This window comes from Otolemur garnettii, unplaced genomic scaffold (assembly GCF_000181295.1).
Source record: "Otolemur garnettii isolate 467f Iridium unplaced genomic scaffold, OtoGar3 scaffold00056, whole genome shotgun sequence".
Lineage (NCBI taxonomy): Eukaryota > Metazoa > Chordata > Mammalia > Primates > Galagidae > Otolemur > Otolemur garnettii.
In genome coordinates, this window is record NW_003852451.1 from 213,234 (window position 1) to 235,245 (window position 22,012).

At 44.1% G+C, this 22,012-nt stretch overlaps 1 protein-coding gene across 7 annotated transcripts in view; it reads right to left on the reverse strand.

The window, feature by feature from the left end:
• FAM120B (family with sequence similarity 120B) overlaps positions 1-22,012 on the reverse strand; it is a 75,513-nt gene that overhangs the window by 29,829 nt on the left and 23,672 nt on the right. For 6 of the 7 annotated variants that reach the window (XM_023514633.1, XM_023514632.1, XM_012806745.2 and 3 more), the window contains 4 exons: positions 20,076-20,256; positions 15,992-16,093; positions 11,218-11,390; positions 6,739-6,831 (listed from right to left, as the gene is read on the reverse strand). In XM_023514633.1, the coding sequence (XP_023370401.1) occupies positions 6,739-6,831; positions 11,218-11,390; positions 15,992-16,093; positions 20,076-20,256 (549 nt within the window). The remainder of the gene's footprint in view (positions 1-6,738; positions 6,832-11,217; positions 11,391-15,991; positions 16,094-20,075; positions 20,257-22,012) is intronic. The other variant, XM_023514634.1, reaches the window with a different exon arrangement.

Consider the following 22,012-nt stretch of genomic DNA (forward strand, 5'->3'; position numbering starts at 1 on the left):
ACACACACACACACAGACATACATATACAGACACAGACACACACAGGGACACATATACAGACACAGACACACACAGAGACACATATACAGACACAGACATACATATATATATACACACACAGAGATACATATATAGACACACACAGACAGACAGACATATATACATACACACACAGAGACATACACATATAGACACAGACATACACAGAGACACACACATATACACACACACAGAGACATACATATACAGACACAGACATACACAGAGAAACAAACATACACACACACACACACACACATATACAGACACACATGCAGGAGGAGGGGGCTGACAGTGGCCTGCGTACACCTGCACCTGGGTCTAGCACACACACAACTTACATAAGGGGAGTGCAGAGAGTGGCCTGGCATGCTGCTGTCATAGCTGTGAGTCTCACCCTGGTGCTACCCTGTCACACACACTCACGCTACAAGAACCACAGAGCCGAAAAGAGGATCAGGTGGTCACTCGCACAGCTGAACAAGCACCCTGCACATGGCCATCACACTGTGCGACATTAAAATCATCAAAGTATCACGAGGTGCCTTTGAAATACTAATCTCAGTGACTTCCAGTGAAGGTCTAATTGTACTCTCAATATTATATAGTAAACATACTTTGTAAAAACAGCACATGAACGAAAGTGTTCCTAGCATTTATGACAAATCCCATATTAAAAAAAAAAAAAATCACAAGTGTAAGTTAGTAGGAGGTCCCTAACCATGCTGTCACCAAGAGGCAGAAACATCTACCTACATGGTCTCTCTGGATAAGAAGTTATCTATTCCTAATAACATTGTTTTCACTCCTATCAGCAGGATAAACTTGAAAATAACTGAATAAATCTGAGCATCAACTACCCCATTTTATTCTTTATTTTTTTCAATTTCCCGACTCACTGCACAAACAGCAAGGAAAGATGAGTTTCCTGAAAACTGAACTGGGAGGTCTGGACATGCCTACTGCAGCCCCAGCTCCCTGTGGGTCTGTGGGTTCCCATGCAATGGCCCTGCTGCCCTCACCTGTGATTGTGGGGTAGGCTGTCCCTCCTTCTCACACTCATCTGGAGAATTCCATTTTCCTCTTTTGGCGTCTTCAGGTGGGTCTTTTAAATTGCCAGTGTTTTTTATATTTATCTGTGAAGCTTCTGAACGCAACACAACAGCTTCTCACCATAGTTAGAGGCATTTTACAAACAGCAAAGCCTTCCTTAGGAACAGGTGAGGAACCTGCCAGTCCTACAGGAAGGTTTATTGCAGCATTACCCCACACAGTCAAAATGTGGACACAACCCAAGGGTCTGTCGGCTAATGACTGAATAAAAAGACTTGGCCACTCCTGGGGAATCGGCCTCAGCCACAGGAAGGAAGGTCTGGTGTGGGCCAGACGGAGTTTACGAAAACTCTGTGCAAGGTGAGAGGAGCCAGTGCAAGAGCCCCCATTGGGTGATGCTGCACATAAAATGCCTAGAACAAACACATCAGAGAAGACGCTCAGTGGGTGCCAGGGCATGCCTTGCAGAGGGTGAGGCTCTTGCTGGGTGGTAAGATGCCTCGTAGTGGCTGTGGTCATGGTCTACTGAGCACAGCACCGCTGCCAAGCTCCAACTTTAACCCGGTGGACAGGATTATTCATGGGGCTGCATCCATTTGTGCACTGATGCCCACGTCCATTTGTGGCCATGATGGTGGGTCTGTGCTCTCTTCCCGTGGAAGGACAACCCCACCTGGCACAGGGCTCAAGGCTGCAGATTCTGGTATAGGACCCAAGCCTCTTAGGGACTCACAACCGTCCAGACACTACGTAACTGTAAGTGTAAAGCTAGAGGAAGAAACCAACTGTGAAAGAAACAAGTCCACAGTGGTGTCATGAGACTTGTCTTCACAAGAATGGGGGGCTACACCTGTGTTGTCAGCTGCAGTTCTGCTGTTCTTGCCTGTGCCCTGCCCTTTCTGGTCACTGCAGACACCACACAGGCAATGATAGGGTCAGTGATGGAACTGTGGCATCCCCCTGGGAACCTCAAGAACTCTGACCTGTAACAGTTATGTCAGATGGAAATAAGGCTCCCCAAGCTGGGAAGAGGAGGTCTGCAGAAACGGCGTCCTATGCCATGTCCCTCAGGACGGGACTGAGAGCAGAGAGAGCTATTGGCCCTAGAAGGCATGAAGCCTGGGGTGCCTTGCTAGTGATGGCTGAGTGGTGGGAATCAAGGAAGGGTGGTAGGAAGGTTCGCTGCTCTCCAGCTCTACCACAAGAACTGCTGCTGACATACCATTCTTCAGACCTTCACTTTTCTAGCAGTAGAACAAGATGCAGCAAAGGAATAATATCAAAACTAATTACAGAGGCCTTATAAATTTTCTAAAATCTGCTGTACTCATAGGACAGATTATTACTGCCACTCTGAGTGCGTGCAGCCCCAGCGGGGACACAGACGGAGGCCACAAATGCAGAGACCAGGGAGCCTGAGGCATAATAGCTCAGTGGCTTCAGAGAAGGTCAGCGTGCTCTCCTAGAAAGGGCCCAGTATAAGTTTTATTGGCTTTTCAGGCCATGTGGTTTTCCACAACTTTCGACTCCACTGAGGTAGTGCAGGTAGCCGTCAAAAGCGGAGCACAGCTGTGCCAATAGAACTATTCTGGGCACAGAAATTTGCATTTTGTATAATTTTTATATCATGAAATATTTTTCTTCTTTTGATTTATTCCTAACCATTATAAAAATACAAAAACTATTCCTAGCTCCCAGGCCCTACAGAAAGTATGTGATATGCTGACTCTGGCCTATGGATTTGCCAACCCCTGGTTCAAATTTTTGATAAAGCAAAGTTGAGAGTGTGATTCAAAACAGCAGCACCCAACCTCTTTGGTACCAGAGACCTGTTTCACAGAAAACTATTTCCCCACAGACTGGGGTGAGGAGGGATTTGTTTTTCTTCATTCTTTTTTAAAATTTCCGATGAATGAGGGTACAAACCATTAGGTTATATAATTTACATATGACAGGTAAAAATCAGAGTTGTGGCTGTGTCCTACACCCAGGAGTGCGCTGTGTACCCACATACTGTGCCCACTGGGTGGGAGCCGCCAAGCTGGGAAGACTGGTTTTGATGTGAGTCTGTGACTCTGCAGTCTCTGTCCAGTTAAAACTCTCTGGTACCCTCCTGTATCTGCAACTGCTCCCCAGCACCAGCATCCCCGTCTTGGCTCCAACTCAGGTCAGTAGGCATAAGGTTCTCCTAACGCTCGTCAGCCTAGACCCCTCACATGTGCAGTTTACAGCAGGGCTAATGATCCTGGGAGAATGTACTGCTGCCTCTGACCTGAGAAGAGGCAGAGGTCAGGGGTGACTTGGGCAGTGGGGAAGGGCTGAAAATACAGATGAAGCATGACTCACTGACCTGCCCACTGCTCACCTCATGCTGCGAGGCCTGGTTCCCAAGAGGCCACAGACTGGCAATGGTCCATAGGGCTTAGGGACCACAGATTTAACATTTCATTAACTAATCTGTGGCAAGATAAAATATGATCTGGACATTCAATGGCATAGAATTATTTTATTTTAAACTTCTACTGATGAGATTTATAGTTTTTCTATTGCCTAAAGAAAAATTTCTATTTATTTATAGTCAGAACTCTCAAAATTTAAAACAAGTTTAGAAGTAACTTCATCTACGTTTGTAAAACTACTGGTGGTGAGAGGAATAGGATGGTAGGCTCACTCTTCAGAAGGTGAACATGGCACTAAAATGGAGGAAAACAGCCCAGGAGTGGCCTGCACGTACCCCACACTGTGACACAGCCCGTGGCCACAACACTGTCTGCTTTATGTACTTCACTTTTTTTTTTTTTTTTACAAATTACCCATTTGTCAGGAAACAGAAAAACGCTGTCCCCTGCAACCCACAGTGGGGGCTCTCTGGTGCCATCACCTTCAAGCAGGACCCAGCCAGGGAGACTGACCACCCACCCCCCTTATTAGCCACCCCTTTCAGGACAGTGCAAGAAACCTGGCCCTTTCTTAGAAGCAGGTGGAGACTCTGGCCAGGGAAGTGGCCAGAAGGTAACAGCGTCCAGCACCCAGGACAGCCACCTCACAGCTGCCCACTTGCTCACAGCCTCACTGCACAGCTTTGCTCTGGAGAAGCCTTTGTGTCCATCTCAGCATTCAAGCAGCAAATCCTAATCCCTGTAAACAGCATCCCAAGACATCACCAAACAGAGCCTCACTGGGCCAGCATGCTTCCTGCCTATCTGTCCTTAACTGGTTTAACCTCCAAGCATTCTCCCACAGAAACCTGTGCCACCAGCACAGCCCAGAGCTTCGGGCTCCATCACCCACAGGTCTGTTACAGGCCACTCTTCCCAATAATGACACAGATAAGCAGGCTGAAGTGCTACATGGCCAAGCATATGCTGTTCTGATATGGTTGAAAATGACCATGGTTAAGGCTGTAAACACTGTTGTGTGCCAGGCAGCCTTGGGAGGGGTCCCAGGGCACTCTGTTCTCACACCACTCTGCGGCACACCCAGTTTTTGCCTGCTCTTTGGTCTGAATTTCCTTGTTTTTATTCTATTTTCATACCAAAATACCATGGCCCATCCTGTCTTTAGTGAGACAGTTAATGTGTTAAAGAAGCCTGGTGCCCCCTCCCCTGCACCCTGACTGGAAGGCCCCTGAGGTCTGCTCCAGGAGGGGATGCTTCTGATATAGTCAGGAGAACCGTGAGCTTTTCATAAATGACCCAGCCTGGGTCAGCCCTTTCCAGCAACATGGAACAGACTGAGACAGGAGCCCAGAAGAGCTGTGACGTTGGGAGCTGTCCCTGCCTAGAACATAAAGGGGTGCCATGGCTTGTGACAAAGCTCTGTCCTTGTTGATGCACCTTTCCCAAGTGACCGCCAGCTTCACAGAGAGCAAAGCTGCCCAGTGGGTTCACAGGCACCAGTGACTGTGATAGCTGGCACAGGCTCCATCCTTAATGGGAAAAACTAGGGCCCTGGAAAAAAAATCTCTGCTACGTTTGTAGGTACCAAGCAAGTTGGCCAGCAGATGGTCAAGGGGAAGCAGCCTCTGTGTGGGAGGGTGACGTGGGAGTGGGTGCTCAAGGTGTTCTTCTCCTGTGGCTCTTTTTGCAGGAGACAGCAGAGTAGCAGGCACCTGGCTCTGCTTCAAGGAGGCAAGTGTGGCGAGTCTGTGGGGTGTCAAGAGGGGGGGTCTCGAGAGAGAAACACAGAGAAAAACCATGCTGCCCATCTGTGGACCCTGAGGCTCAGAGGTTTGGTCACTTGGTCTTACTAAGTTGCTCAAGATCACATAGAAGGTCCAGACAAACCCAAATACCCAAACTCCCCAACTCCACTGTTTGCTGTCCACATCTCCTCAGGATGAGAGGACAGGAGCTTAAAGACCCTTTCCACCTCTGTCTGTTGGTTTAATTCTACCGACAGGGAAGAAGAGAGTGGACCTAGGGGGGTGGAGTCCTCAGATGTAATGGAAGCAGCTCAGCCACACCAGGAAAGCCATGGCTGATGGTAGATCCAACCAGGGCCAAGAGGGTGGCAGTGGGCAGATCCCCAGGTCTGGAGGAGGAATTAGTATTAACTACTAACAATGCAAAATCTACTTTTTGAGATTCTATTTTGTTTAATGGAGGTAAAAAAAGACCACTTTAAAAAAATAGTTTTTTAACAGCTTTTGATATATATATATTTTTTTGCAGTTTTGGCTGGGGCTGGATTTGAATCCGCCACCTCTGGCATATGGGGCCAGCGCCCTACTCCTTTGAGCCATAGGCACCACCCTAGCTTTTGTTATTTCTAATAAAAAAAGATCTGACGTTCATTTAATTGGACTGCTATAACAATTAATTATGGATTAAACCTAGTATGCAAGAGTTCTGAGGTTAAAGTAAAAGGTCACTTACAAATGAAATTTATTAGTTTTGTTCACTAGGAAGACAAATATAAAAAATGAATTCAAAAAATAGAAGCTATGGATAAAGCTAAAAAATTATCATTACCAAATAGCATTTGTAAAGCAAAGCTTTAAGATTCTATCCATAAGTGACCTGACCTTTGAATTTTCCAACAGGAAATAACCAATGCCCAGATCTCAAGGGTGCAGCTGAGAGTCCCAGAGCTGACTGAGAGAGGCCATTTGCTAAGATTAAAGGAATAAACACTCTTCCCCGCAATGTTTGAATAGAACAACATGGAGGATGCATTTTCTGGTTGGAGTGCACCTTCTCCTTACATAACCCCTGCACTGATCACTCACTGTGTACACAGCACTAAAAGAGGATACCCAAGAAGGTGTGCGGGGCCCTTGAGGGTCACCAGGGTAGCTAGGAGGTTAGGCCTAGGAACAGAACAGGCAGGCAGGCAGAATGGGTCCAGACTGCTAATAGCAGAACTTGGCAAGGCTTATAAATAATTGAGTAAATGACTCTCTCCTAATTATGAGACTATGGAGGCAGCGCTGAGAACTACAAGCCTCTCAGCCTGAAACTAAGGCAGTGCTTGTCAACACCTGATCCTGTCACTTGTTGCTGAGCTGCAGAAGAGCCAAGACAAGCTGCTATGTTATGAAAAGACCTAATCTACCTGTGAAGCATCAACTATGATGGAAAGAGGAGGCTGGAAGGAATGCTGACCCTCTGCTCACTGCCCCTTGTCTTGGATCAAGACTGTACCTGTAAGTTTATCAGCTGTGCAGTTGACTTTCCTTGGAGGCACAGGGCTTGGGCAATGAATGCGTGTAAATCCTCCAGGCAAAGGGTGTCTACCTGTAAGACACAGAGGAAGTACAGTGTTAGGTGATCCTGATTGCTAATTGTGGGTGCATGTCACACAGACGCACAGGCACACATGTGCATATGTGGGCACACAGAGGTACACAAAGGCACATGTGTGCACACGTGTGCACACACAGAGTCACACAACAGTACACACAAGCACACATATGAACACACAGGCACACACGTGCATACAAGAGGCAAATAGGTATACACAGGCACACAGAGGTACACATGCAGGCATCACGTGTGCACAGAGGTACACACGTGCATCACAGGCACACGCAGGCCCATAGAGGGGTACACAGGCACACGTGTGCATACACAGACACATGTGCACACATGGGCAGAGATACATAGGTCCATGTGTACAGAGAGAATAGGGGCACACACAGGCACAGATGCACACACACACACAGGCACGCACATGGTTCAGCTGATCCCGGCAGCAAAGGACATGTGCTGAGGAAAGCAGAGCCTCTTCCTCACCATTGTTGGCCCCTGGCTGTGAAGCTCTCTACACGGTGTCCTCAGCTGTGCATATAACTCACAGGCCAAAATCAACAGGGGAACCTGACTCTAGTAAAGGTACTCTTCAGCAAGGTAGAAATCTCCATAACATCTGGGAATGATCAGAAGGTGCCACCCAAATCCAAGTGGACAGCAACATAAGCCATCATTTTGGCACCAAGTGCACAGAGTGGACAGCTCGGGGGTTTCTGGTCAGGGAGCACCCATAGCCAGGTTGAACCGGGCCAATGCCTATCTCCCTCTACCCTGACAGGTGTCCTCAGGTCCCAGCTTAAAGTAAATAAGAACCCACAGAAGCATTGCCCACTGTGGGACACACAGATCTAACAAAAGTGTCGAGAAACCAGAGAAAGGTGCAGCGGGAAGTGGTGGCTCACTCCTGTAAATCCAGCACTCTGGGAGACCCAGGTGGGAGGACTCCTTGAGCTCAGGAGTTTGTGACTGCAGTAAGCTATGATGACACCACTGTATTCTAGCCAGGATGACAGAAACAGACTCTACCTTGAAATAAAGAGGGAGGGAGGGAGGTGGACAGGAGGGGAAAAAAAGGAAAAAAAGGAAAGAGGAAGACTGAGAATGGCTGGGTCTTGAGGCAGCTGTGGACATCTGAACATCAGATGGTGGCCACAGCCACCTCTTGCCTCACTCTGCTGCAAGACCAAGACTTCCCTACTCGTCGGGCATGTCTAGCCACCTAGATGAGAGCACTGTGGTGCCACTTAGTGAACAATCCCACCCAACCCACCACCATCACAAGACCGTGGGGCCGGTTCCCACAGACAAGCATGTCCTGTGGCAAGGAATGGCTTGAGGAAAAGGACATAGAAAAACAACGAACTCACCAATAACAATTTCAATGACTCTTTCTGGACAATAAAAATACCTAATGTGTCTATTTCTGATAAAAACAACCTAGTGTTAAATCAGAACAACTGTTCACTATAGACTCCTGCTTACTACATGGATACACTTAGAGATGCCGACTGCTGCTGAAACCTGGCTGACCTCCCTACTGACCCTGTCCTCCCCCGGTGCACTCTGCTGCACAGGTGGGTGCCACCCTTTGTATAGATGATAGGCATTCTAATTATTTTTTTGGGGAAAAAAAATCTCAAATGCACAATACCTAGGATCAAGAAAAAATACCCAAATCTTAGAAGTGAGACCCAGCATAAGTAAGTGCTTTCTGAAACCCACATGCTCCACCTCCCTGCAGAGTGAGGGTGTGGCATATAATCCCACATCTTACTTTAGTAACACTGGAAGAATGCTGATCTTAAAATACCAACTACAAGAAAAGAATAACTATTTTATGTCATGTTTGTTCAGTTAACCAATTTCACACTATGTCGTTTTTTGTAATCAGCAAAACTAAAAACTAAAACAGAGGTTGCCAAGACTCTTAGTACTATACCCCAACTTTTTAGAATTTCACATAATGGATATCATTCAGTAATATACATTATAAAGTATATATTATCATAAAGTATTTGTTCTACCTACAGATTATATGAAATATGTACTTTTTTATGATGTAAACTTACGCTTCCAGAGTATTTTCTCAGCTAAATCTTAATAGAATCTTTTGTTGCTGTCATTAAGTGAATGAGGATACATTTGATCCTTGAACAACATGGCATTGAACTGGGCAGGTCCATTTATATGCAGACTTTCTTCAACCCAAGTTGGATGGGAAATCCAGTATTCACGAGATGTGAACCATTCTGTGAAGAGAGGACTAGTCTCCAAACAGATCTGCAGGCCAGAGGCAGACCTGCACGTGCACAGAACACAGTGCACTTGGGTTCCTTGAACCCGCTCTTCAAGAACACCAAGCGTAAATGTATTTAGCTTCTCTGCAGTTTGTGTACATTGAACAGTAGCAATTTTTTAAATCCCATATTGCATATCAAAACATATAATTAGGCTTAACTGTATCAAATTATAACATTTTTATAAATTTATCTTTCTGCTTTATAAATTTTGAGAATTATCTCCATGAATAATACAGTATACCTTCTTAATTTAATGGTTATTACTGATCTGTTGTTTTCTAATTTAAAAAAGTTCCAGGGCAGGGTGGCACCTGTGGCTCAAGGAGTCGGGCGCCAGCCCCATATACTGGAGGTGGTGGGTTCAAACCTGGCCCCAGCCAAAAACTGCAAAAAAAAAAAAAAAAAATTCCAGTTTTAACATCTCCTTTAAAGTCATGTCACTGAATCTACTCATGCTGACCTACACTGAAAAAAACTTTCTTTAAAAGCTCATTATTAATAGGAAAAAAGGAAAGTGGAAATTTTCTTCTTGATGCTTGCCTTGCTACCAGTTCACATCAACAGGGCTCTCCTGTCTGACGTGGGTTTCACAGCAGCAGGTGCTGTGAAGCTGAGCAGAGCCTTGCTGACCACTGACCCCACAGGCTGTACAACCATAGGGACTGCTAGAGAAACATGTCCACATGGAGGTCCCAGAGCTGACACAAGGCGTCCCTGTGGCTATGCACACATAGCACTGAGAACAAAACTCAAGTTACTGGCTACCTACCACTTCCCACTGTGGCTCAGCTTCAACCAAGACACCTGGAACATTCATAAATAATGGGCAGAAAATATTAACTGACAATACATGCATGCATATTTAATATGTAATAGCAAAAGAAATGTTTTTACAAATATTAAATAATTTCTGCCATCTTAATTTATGCTTTGCTAAGCTCGTACAAAGAAGTATTCTATTCAAAACAGTAATGCAAAGCCTAAAGTTTACACTGATGTATGTGAAACCAATAATGAAGCAATGAAATCTCTAAGAGCCCTTTAACCACATTTTTACAAAATGCAAACTGGAGACCAAGCTGCAGAATGCACAAAGCCAAGAGGACACTCAGGAGGAGAAACAGAGCAAGGTTCCCTGGGATGTAACTTCACAGGAAGAGTAATTGTCTTAAAGACAATTAATAGTGCATAAATTCAGGGGTAAGAACAAAATAACTTTCTATTCCAGGCAATGAAAATTAGCAGTTATGCTCACACAGATCCATCACGGAGCTAAACAGATGGATCAGAGGGGTCAGAGTTTAGGAGAACATCTACAAGGGTGGCAGCAGCAGGTGTCTTGTCAACAGTGAGACAAAAAATCACCCTAAACCACAGAACTGGGACAGGGTGGGGAGGAGACATCTCAGAGAGAGGTCTATTACTCACCCCAGGGAGACCTTCTGTTACTAAGGTATCCAACACTACCATGGATATAGAAAATCATTTAAAAAGGGGAATCTTTTAACTGAACTTCAAGATTTTCATACATAAACTAAGTGTAAAACAAATGGAAAAAACAGCCCAACCTGTTGAGTGACACTAAGATGAAGGCTCTGGCGCTGTAATCTCAACAGCAGCCTCAGTGGGCGGGTCCAGCTGCCTGGGACACTGACAATGATGCTGACCGCAACCTCAGCAGACATTTCGTCAGGCACTTTGGCAAAAACAACCTTCCTGTTGTCCCTGTTGTCCAGAGTGTGACAGTGCAGCCTCAGCACTGCACCACCTCCCAGCAAGGGGCCACCAACCCAACCACCGCATGGGTTCTCCCCAGGAAAGGAAGTTCAGTCAAAGCTAACGCAGGTTCCTCCACTTGCCAGGGCTCCCAAGCCTCTAGTGCTCACACATGTACCAGTCACAAGTCTAATATCATGGGCAGATTTCTCAAGTGTATTTCACCAAAGAGCCTCCTTTTTATTTATAGAGCATCTCAAAGGACTGACACTATTCTATGAGACAGATATTGGAGAAGAACAAGCAAGGAGCAGCCCTGGGTCCCCACTGCACAGTCCCTCAGCACTTGAGTTACCTGGACAAAAAGGTAGATGAGGAGGCAGCACAGAGCTGCCAACGGGCTCTCCACGGCCTGCAGCTCTTCCCTGCAGGAGGACAGGTTGAAACAGGCCAGAAGTGTGTCCAAGCGTCGGGCCTGCACCTCTGGCTCCTGGTTCAGCCACAGTATTTTCAAACTAGGTGTTCCCCCTAGTTAAAAAAAACAAAGTCCATGTTGCGTTATTCTGTGCAGTAGCAAATCAGAGCCACACTGACACCACGGCCATGGCACACACCTGGTGGAGGCCCCATCAACCTGCCCCTTTAGTTTGCTCCTTACATCCCTCAACTAATGGTTTTCAAACTTTCCTTTGCAGAGGAATCAGCTACAGAGATTGCAATGATAAAAATACATTGTCCTGGGATCTGTACATAGGAATTCTGATTTGACAGGTATTAAGTGGCTGGAAGTCTACATTGTAACAAATGGAAGACTTGGATGCAAGTCATCAATGGACCCTATGCTTTGGAATGTGCTTCTCTAAAGCTATTAGAGATTTCTGAAATGTAATTTTTAGTGTTTCATTTCTATATTTTATATAGAGGGTACCAAAAATATATAAACACATTTTAATAAAGGAAAATAATGCTGAATAACCCTTATAATTGTAGAAGTTAAAAGGGATTTGGGTATCATAAAATTCAATCCTTCCTTGCTGAAAATGTATATATAATTTTTTTGGCACCCTCTGTATATACACTCAAATTGTTAAAATCTAAAGAAAAAATTTTATCTACTTAAATCACAACAAACTGTAGATGAGCTTGGACGAAGACACACAGCACTGTAGACAAAGGGCAATTCTAACGCCCCCACTTTCTGATAATTAAAAGGTGCCCCTGTCCAACGGGCACATCTACCTGTGACTGGTGACGCCTCCTATTACTCTCTGCAGCTGGGATTTTATGATAGGCTGAGTTTGCTGGGAAATATACCCTGAAGTACAAGATTGGCTAGGGTCTAAATATCCCACAAACTCAGACACACATGTGCACACACATACAAGCAGTCATACCAGCTGCTCCTCAAAGCATGCACGCATGCGCATGCGCACACACACACAGAGGCAGTCACATCAGCACCTCACTCAGGGCGTGTGTGCACACACAGGTTTTTTTCCTCCACTCACAGAAATCTTCAAGATTGTCTAGACCAGGTGTCCTCAAACTACAGCCCACAAGCCACATTCGGCCTGCCTAGGACATTTATCCAGTCTGCCAAGTGTTATTGCCGCCACTGCCTGTCCTGCTTAGCAGCCGACTTGTCCCAGGGCCGGCAGTCCGGCCCTCCAACAGTCTGAGGGCCAGTGAACTGGCCCCCTGTTTAAAAAGTTTGAGGACCCCTGGTCTAGACCAGTGGTTCTCAACCTTCCTAATGCTGTGAGCCTTTAACACAGTTCCTGTGGGTTGTGACCCACAGGTTGAGAACCAAGTGTCAAAATGAAAACCATCAACAGTATGAACAAGAGGAGGAGAAACAAGATACTACTAACAATTGTTTAATAACAAAGGACAGAATGACTCAAATACAAATTACAGCTCCTTTTCAACAGTCATCTGAGATATGCTCCAAGTTTCTGGTGAGTCAAATGTACATGGCCAAGGAATACCAAACTCACTTATTGATCATGAATACTTGAAAAATTCATTCAAGATAGACAAATTACCAATTAGATGTGTGCAATAAGCTTTCCTCCATTTTAAAAATGAGGATATGATCCTAAAGACGAAAATGTGACACTGAAAAAGAGAAAAAGTTACCACCATCTTTCTGAAAAAGAATCTCTAGTCTGGAGACAAGAGAGGCTCCTTCAATGGCCCCAGACCCACTAGTACAGAGTGGAGCACAGCAGGGGGTATATGGGGAGCACCAAGGCATGTAAACAAGTGGGAAGGGGCACATGTACACACACAACCCCAGGACCTTCATGATATGCTGAGGAGTAAGGACACACACCCCACATGCGTGCACACGCACACACACATCCCCCATGTGCACACACAGGCCCAGGAGTCTCCTGACCTGAGGAGGAGCAGGCAGGAGTATATGCATACAAAGAGCTCCCTAAATAAAACAGCCTAGTCCTTGGTCTGTTTGGGCTGGTATAATGTAACACCATAGTCTGGGTATCTTACAACGAGATAAATCTGTTTCCTGATGTCCTAGGGGCTGGCTGGTGCCTGGGCCAAGTCTTCCCAAGGTAGAAGACAGGAGTCAGCTCTCCAGGGCCTCTTCCTGAGGCCACAAGTGACATCTGGTCACCTTGCTAAGGCCCCATTCTCTCAACAACATCACAATGGTGAATGGGTTTTCAACGTATAAATTTTGAGGGCTATAAACATGTAGACCACACTAACCAATAATGAGATTTCTTTCTCTGCTCCCTTGGCTGCTCAACTTTCACTCTTTCCCCTTTCTAATTTTTAAGTAATATCTACAATTTTGTTTGCAATCCTTCTGCTTCACTTCCATTTTGTTGAAAATATCTGATATCTTTTTATTTCTATAATTTAAGAAAGCATTAAACCATTAAGTATTGTTAGAGGAAAAAGTTTTTTAGAAAGAACACTAGTTACTATATTGAGAGATTTACTGAAAATGCAGCATTGATGGGATTGACCTAATTAAAATTGTCTTAGAACAGCAAGCACATCAGCTATGGCTGTCCTTTGTCTGACTTGGGGAGAACTAGCTCTAATAATGTAGCAGAACACGTAACAGGTCTCCTGCCAGGAGGAGTGGAGGGCCTGGCGGCAGGACCCCTGCTTCTCGAGCAGTGTTAGGAGAATGCCTATGACAGGAAGCTGGATGATCTATCTTCCACTTTAGTCTAAAATTATTTGACAATTCTCCTCACAGATATTGAAAAGCAAATAAATTTTAAAATCTTGTCTTCTTGTAATATAAACACTGGCCGGGCTCAGTGGCTCCCACCTGTAATCCCAACACTTTGGGAGGCCAAGGCGGGTGGATCACTTGAGCTCAGGAGTTCAAAACTAGCATAAGCAAGAATGAGACCCCGTCTCTAATAAAAATAAGAAAAAAGTAGTGGTGGGTACTTGTAGTCCCAGTTACTTGGGAGCCTAAGGCAGGAGGATCGCTTGAGGTCAGGAGTTTGAGGTTACTGTGAACTATGATGCAACGGCACTCTACCCAAAATGACAGAATGAGACTGTCTCAAAACGCAAATAAAAAACCATGAGTATAAAAAAAGAGAGTAGCCATCTAAATCATCTGAATAAAATTCAAATCTTGTTCTAGTTTATTGGCTGTGGACATCTAACACAGGCATCTGAACTTCCTTCCAGGGCAGGACACTGGTGCATGGTCTGTGCTCCTGCACACGTAAGCCTCCCTGCCTAGAGTGCCAGGGCAGGGTTTCCCTGAGCCTCATACACAATTCCTAGGGTTTATTAAAACATTTTATAGCACAGCCTTTGAAATTAGCTCTTGGTACAGTTATGAATAGCCAAATATACTCTTTAATTCAAACCATAAAAAAAGGTATAATAAACCTTGTCCTGATTATTTTATCCTTTTTTTTCTTTTTTGAGTCAGAGTCTCACACTGTTCCCCCAGGTAGCTAGCTCATAGTTCACAGCAACCTCAAACTCTTGAGTTCAAGTTTTCCTCTTGCCTTAGCCTCCTGAGTTAACTGGGATGACATGTTCCTGTCACAACACCTGGATAATTTTTTCTATTTTTAGTAGAGATGGGGTCTTGCTCTTGCTTAGGTCTGGCCTCGAACTTCTGAACTCAAGCAGTCTACCTGCCCTGGGCACCCAGAGTACCAGGATTACAGGCGTGAGCCACCAAAGCTGGACTTCCAGATTATTTTTGGAAAGATTACTGTAAGATGAAAGTTACATACACACAAAAAAAATTATCAGAAAATTATTTTGGCTATCTTTTAAAAAATATTTTTTGCTATAAAAACAAATGTCCATGAATTTTAATTTGTTTTTGTAATACTAGCTTTGAGTCTATCACTGATTGACAGAATAAGAAAATATCTATAATCAGTTTTCTCAAGTTCTCTCTCAACACAATTCCATTTATTTAAAAAAACAATTTGCAGTACTCAGATCCATATTTGGTAAACTATACGCTCATGTGATGGAAAATGTAGTGACACCAGAGAATTTAATGCATATGAACACAGACTAGAGAAATTTTAGAAAAATATGTGTTCTCTGAAAAAATAATGTAGCCACTAAAAATAAACCCTGAAATTCAGCCTCCTCCTTACCTGTCTGGAGCACAGCCCTGAGGGTGTAAGCCCTTGGCTTCTGTCCGATGCTGAGACTCATAGTAAGAAAGGCTACTCTCCAGACTGATGCCAGTTACTCTCACCATGTTGTGAGATGCCACCATGGAAATGTGACTGTTCCCAGCTCCACAACCCATCAGAACACACACTCAGCAGGGGGGCAAACAAGGACTGACAGGTCAGAAATGCACTCTGCCAAAGCAGGGGCACCTGCTCAGAGGCCAGTGGGTGTCTGGGCCTAGACTGACCACAGCTGCCCTGTGTCTTTTCCTTCTCCCCATCACTGTGACCCTGGGCCTGCTGAGGGTCAATCCACTACAAGGTCATTTCTGCCATTACTTTAGGACTTCATGAGATGGACACATTCATCCTGGGCCGAGGGTATGGATAAAAATCAGTATACAGAAAAAGATGCATACACAGCTGACCCATTCTCAAACTGACAATGGGAGACGAGCAGCTTCCTTAAATAAGCTGTACCTGGAACAGTCATCTGCAGAGGCCTGACGAGGTCTGGGTGCCGCAGCGGGTTCCCAGGGTACACAAACCACTCCTTCACGGCTGGGCACGTGCTGGTGCCATCTGAACAAAGACAGACAGGTCAGCAGGTGCATGAGAAAATGTGTCCACAGGCTCACGTGTGGCAGCCCCACTCTGCATGAGCACCGTGACCTGGGGTTCCTGCCCTCCAAGTTGAGGGCAGTCCATTCATTCCAACAAGAGCTGTAACTTCTAGTACAGTCTGGGTAAGTGAACAACTAAATGGGAGTGGAGTCTACCACTCACCACTTTTCACCCCTTCCATCTTGCCCTCCCATGGTCTCAGAAAACATTTACAGACAAAAGGCCAGAATGAGAATCCTTTCTGGTCTTGAACTCACTGTTTTAAATAACTAACAAAACTATTATTATATTAGACTATTCAAAAGTTGGTAAAAATAATCTAGAACAAAGGCATTTCTGTATGTTGGATTATTAATTGCTATAAAAGTTCAATTTGACTTCAGTTCCATTACCAGACTCAGCAAGCTGCTGTGAGCAGAGACACTCAGTACCCCATTCAGCCTGTCTGCAGCCATCACCCAAGCAATTCCCCCTTTTCCCTCCTCACCATACCCACGTGTGCCCTCACTTGCTATAGCCCTGTGACCCCTGTCCACCAGCCTGCCCCTAATGTGCTCAGGCTCCTGGATGCCCCTGCTGCCCTCCCACCTTTAGAGTTGCTCCCTGGCAACAGCTTCACCTGCTCCCCACCCCTGCAATCCTGCTGGCTTCTGCCCACAGTACATGGCTTTTCTTGGCTGTGGAATCCCCCAGCCTACTGTAACCCCGTGTGTCTAGCCCCTCCTTACCAACCTCAGCCTCATCCTGGTCCTCCCCTCCTTCTCCCCCCCCCCCCACAAAGCTGCTCTCTTCCCACCCATCCCCAGATGCCTGCCTTGTACGGGCTCAGAAAAGTCAAATGTCACAGCACTCCAGGGAGCAGGAGGCCTGCACAGAGCTGGTGCACAGCTCCTCCGACGTGTGCTCAGGATCAACTCACTGCTGCCAAGGTGAAAGCTGCCACCTCTCTCAAGACACATCTGTCTTAGTGATGGTGTTTTTGGCCATGAGATAAAAAAGGTTGAAAAACACTAGCTTAAGATATATGCATAATACACATACAATTTCTAACAGTGACATATTACAGGCTTCCATTGTAACATTCTCAAAAGGAACAAAAATAGAGATGCAGAACAGATTAGCAGTAGCCAGAGGACAGAGCCTCGGGGAAGAACAAAAGAACAGCAGGAGGGAATCCCTTTATATATAATATATAACATTCCTTTATATTCCTCTTTAACTTGATTGTGGCAGTAGTTACAGGAATCTCTGCATGGGATAAAACAACACAGAACTTTACACACACACACACATACTCGCATTCATGCAAAAAAAGATAAAATTAATAAATTAACATTATTGCATCAATGTTTATTTCCTGTCTTTGATATTGCACCACAGTTCTAAAAGATGTCATACTTGGAGGAAGTTGGGTAAAGTCTACATGGAAATCTGTGTTAGTTTTGCAACTCCCTGTGAGTCTATGATTGTTTCAAATTAAAAACTTTAAGAAAGGTAAATCAAATCAGCCAAATGAGGACACAAAACAAAATACTATTACAAAAATTATTCAATTAATTCAAAAGAAGTCAGGAAAATTAGAAAAAAAGGGTAAAAAAATTCAGAGCAAAGAACAAAAATGGAATATTAAAACCCAATTCTGTCAATAATGCATTAAATATAAATGGTCTCAGATGCTTCAATTAAAAGATGCTGAACATGCTATTTAAAAGAAAATCACTTAAACTGTAAAAAAATAAAGTTTAAAAGTCAAGAGATAGAAAAAAAAGACATATCATATAGTCACTAACATGGAGAAAACTGGAGTGCATGTTTAAGACAAAGTCAACTTTAGGACAAGGAATTGATGACCAAGAAATGAGAAATCTCATGTTAAAACCATCAATTCATTAAAAAGCACTACAATCTTCAATAATGTATATAAACCGAACAAAAGAGCTTCAAAACACCACCAGTAAAAAACTAACAGAACTAAAGGAATAAACAGACAAAACCACAATAGTAAGGGGAGATTTTAACACTCTCAGAAATAAGTAAACAGAAAGTCGGCAAAAGACTTGAACCACCCTGTCTTTTTTAAGACAGTCTTAAAAAGAAAAAAAAACAGTCTTAAGCTATTACCTTGGGTAGAGTGCTTTAGCATCATAGCTCATAGCAACCTCCAACTCTTAGACTCAAGTTATCCTCTTGCCTCAATTTTTTTTTTCCTATTTTTAGTAGAGCCAAGGTCTCGCTTTTACTTAGACTGGTCTCAAACTCATGAGCTCAAGCAATCTACCTGCCTTGGCCTCCCAGAATGCTAAGATTACAGGTGTGAGTCACTGAGCCCAGCCTTGAACAACCCTATTAACACGACTGACATTTACAGAACACTACACTTAACAACTACAGAATATACACCATTTTCAACTACACATAGAACAATACAGACAAGCAAATAATATCAAATATATTTCATTATAATCACCATAAATAAATCAGCAATAGCATTTTATTTTCATATCCTAATAATGCAAACTTCATATAAAAGGCCAAAGTTGAAGGGAAACAGAGGAACTAAAGATCAATTATGAAGACAAGTCCAATTTGACCACTTCTTCCTATGTGACTATGTAATAAAGTTATCTATATGGCTATAAATAAATTCCATTAACAAAGTATGAGATCTAAGTTAGTGAAGCTTATATAGTTTAATCTCATTTAATGAAGCAGCCTGAACAGGTAAATATTATTCTATAATGTAAAAACCTTTTCATAAAGAAAGATATCTTTTCTAAAAATCAATGAACAATCATGTTAAGTATTGGCAGAGAGCCAAATAAGAAAAAAGCCAAATATATTTGGCCTCAGATTCTATTCCACAGTTTCTCTGATTTGTTTTCAGATCAGCTCACACATCTTTTTCACTCTTCTTTAGGTCACACAGGAGAAGGCCATACACACCGGATGGCACCACAGGATCTAACACAAATGAGATCCAAAGAATCCCACTACCCGTAGGTCCCCCAAATAGTGACGATTCCACCACCACTTTTAGATTATGTAAATATATATTTTCTAGAATAATACAGTAATATAATAATAACATTCACATTTGAAAATGTTATTTAGGCAAATGGGCCACCAACAGTCTCTTACCAGCATCCCACTCATCTACCTCTGCCCTGACAGTGGGACAGGTGGGGTTTGTTATCAAACATTCTCAAATCTGACCATAAAGCACCCAAGGTCTGCCTCTGTCTGAGATGAGCAGGGCCTAATGGAAGAGGCCACTCAGGACGAAGCATCACTGGTCTCTCAGGAGAAGTGCTCACCAACACGGTCAAGCACCCCCAAACTATTTCCTAACAGTGAGCGACAGGCTCTGAGGACTTTGCACTTGGTGTTGAAGTCCTCTCATTTTTACTGGTTACCTCACTGAGGGTCGTCGCCCTACTCTGGCTGCTAAGTGCACAAAGCAAATAAAGATGGGAAAAACGTAAACATAATTACAAAACTATAAATAAAAACTGTGTTTCTATTTTAAGTGATATACTAGATTTTGTAAAATTATTTCATGAAAATCACCTTTTGAGGTAAGACTAAGTAGACATTGTCTCCTAATAATAAGCATAACCTATAATCCTACAGTAAGAGTTTTGACATTTTTTTAAAAAGCACAAATCCTTTTAAGGCATAAAATATAACATTTTATAGAAACCAGGGATTCTTTTTTTAATGAATGCTGACCAGCTGCTTGCTAATTCATCTACATCCCATGGGTCACATATAAATTGTTACAGATGCCAGTGGCATTCTCAATTACATATTTGACATAGAAAACGAAATCCTACTTAATTGCCTCTGAGTCCTCAAAGAATGTATTCTGCTTCATCTAGCCAGTTTCTCAGAATTCAACTCCAAATGGAACCATAAGAAAAAAAGACCAACCAATTCTCACCTTTACAGTCCCCCAGTAAAAGTGAGTACACACGCTGTCGGACTGGGCGATAAATGAAGGCCTGGCTGGGCAGGGCCTGGTCCAGCTCGTCCTCCAGGGTGTTGCTGCACTCGATCTCGCCGCTGCTCATGATGCTGTACACCAAGTAGCTTTCTGCTTGCACGTGCCGAGTTCTAGCAACCTGTTCAAAATTTAAAGACAACTAGTTTCTCCTTCAAAACAAAATAGTAACCTTCAAATAGAACAAGTAAACACCTTTTATCACGTGCCACTTACTTAGGGCCCTCAGATATGGAATAACAGGCACTCAAACTACGACACCATGCTGGTGTTTGTTTGCTCCTCTGAGCCACCATGTTCAAAGCTGGACTCGTTCTGCACCTCCTCTTCCACGTCTGATTGCTGGCCAAGTGTGTCTCCTCTGCCACCACACTGCCTCCTTATCCTGTCTCTGAGATGCATCCACTTTTCACTGCTACTGCTACACAGGCTCTGGCCCACGCCCATGGCCATTTCTCCCTGTAACTCACCCTTCACATCACTGCCATGCTGTGTGAAGATAGGTCCAACTGCTCACCTCTTCAAACATCTGAACTGCTGACACATAGTCAAGACCCTTTTTAGGGCCTCCACCTCCTTTCTCTAAAATATTGATGGCCATACTAGAAAAAAGTTCTTTTCCTTGGGGCCACAGTGTTTCATTAGGTTATGTGAGATCTGACAAGTTTGTGAACTCATCCTATAAAAAGTGCTGCATACCTCACTGCTGAATATTTGAGCCTAGCGCCTTGTGAAGCATATGAATTCATCCTAGTGTTGCCCTTAGGTAGCTGTGCATTGATACCAGTGTCTAGTCCACCCTTTAAAGCTAGTTTGGAACTCTTTTTCTGGAAAGGCCATCAGAGCTGTTGTCATATGGCACACAAAAACATACAACAACAATGAATGCCACTCAGCAAGACACCGCTACATGTCAACAGGAGCACAGTTGTGAGACACTGATCTACCAAGGTCATGAAACCTCGCTTAGCAAGTTTGCAAACTTAAGTGTCAGACCCTGCACAATGATAGGATCACCACATAAGTAATACTCAGCAATGAGGTATGCAGCACTTTTTCTAGGATGAGTTTATGACCTGAATTGCCAGGTCACATAGTACAGGTCAAGTAACATGGGAGTTACATATGCTTCACAAGGTCCCAGGCTCAAAATTAGTGTAAGTTAAAATATAACTTGGTCAATGTTAAACACGCTCTTCTGAACTTTATGCTAAAATCTGCTCTCCAGTGTTGAAGTGGGGGCTGGTGGGGTATCGGGGTCGGGGGGGCCCCCCATGAATGGCCTGGTGCCTCCCTAAGGCAGTGAGTTCTTGCTCTGCTAGTCCACATGCGAGCTGACTGTTTAATGCTGTTGTCCTTGCTTTCCTGCTCCCACCCTGGTCACAGCATCTGACTGCTCCCCTTCTGCCTCTAGGGAAGGCTCCCTGAAGCTTGCACCAGGAGCAGACACTGGGGCCATGGTTCTTGTACAGCCTGCAGAACCTGTGTCTCATGGTTCTGCAGCTTTTCTTTATAAATTACCCAGTATTAGGTGTTCTTTTATAGAAACACTGAATGGACTGATGCATCCAGTGTCATGGGACATCCTCACGTCCTCAGTATTCAATTCTCTCCCACCTTTGCTTGTGCTCCATGGAAACTCATACCACCCAGAGCACCTTTGCCATCCACTCTCTCATCTTCTTTTCCCCCAAAGGTTCACTTATGGTGTCACCTTCTCCATGAACGTGTTCACCCCCTCCCCCTTGGATCGCAGTGTATCTCTCTCCCACAGCGCAGCTCTCTCGTCTGACCTCCCATTCAACTATAAATTGCTTAGGACTGGAGACCATGTTGCATTCACGAGTTCATTTGTTCAATTATTGTTTTTTTTTTTT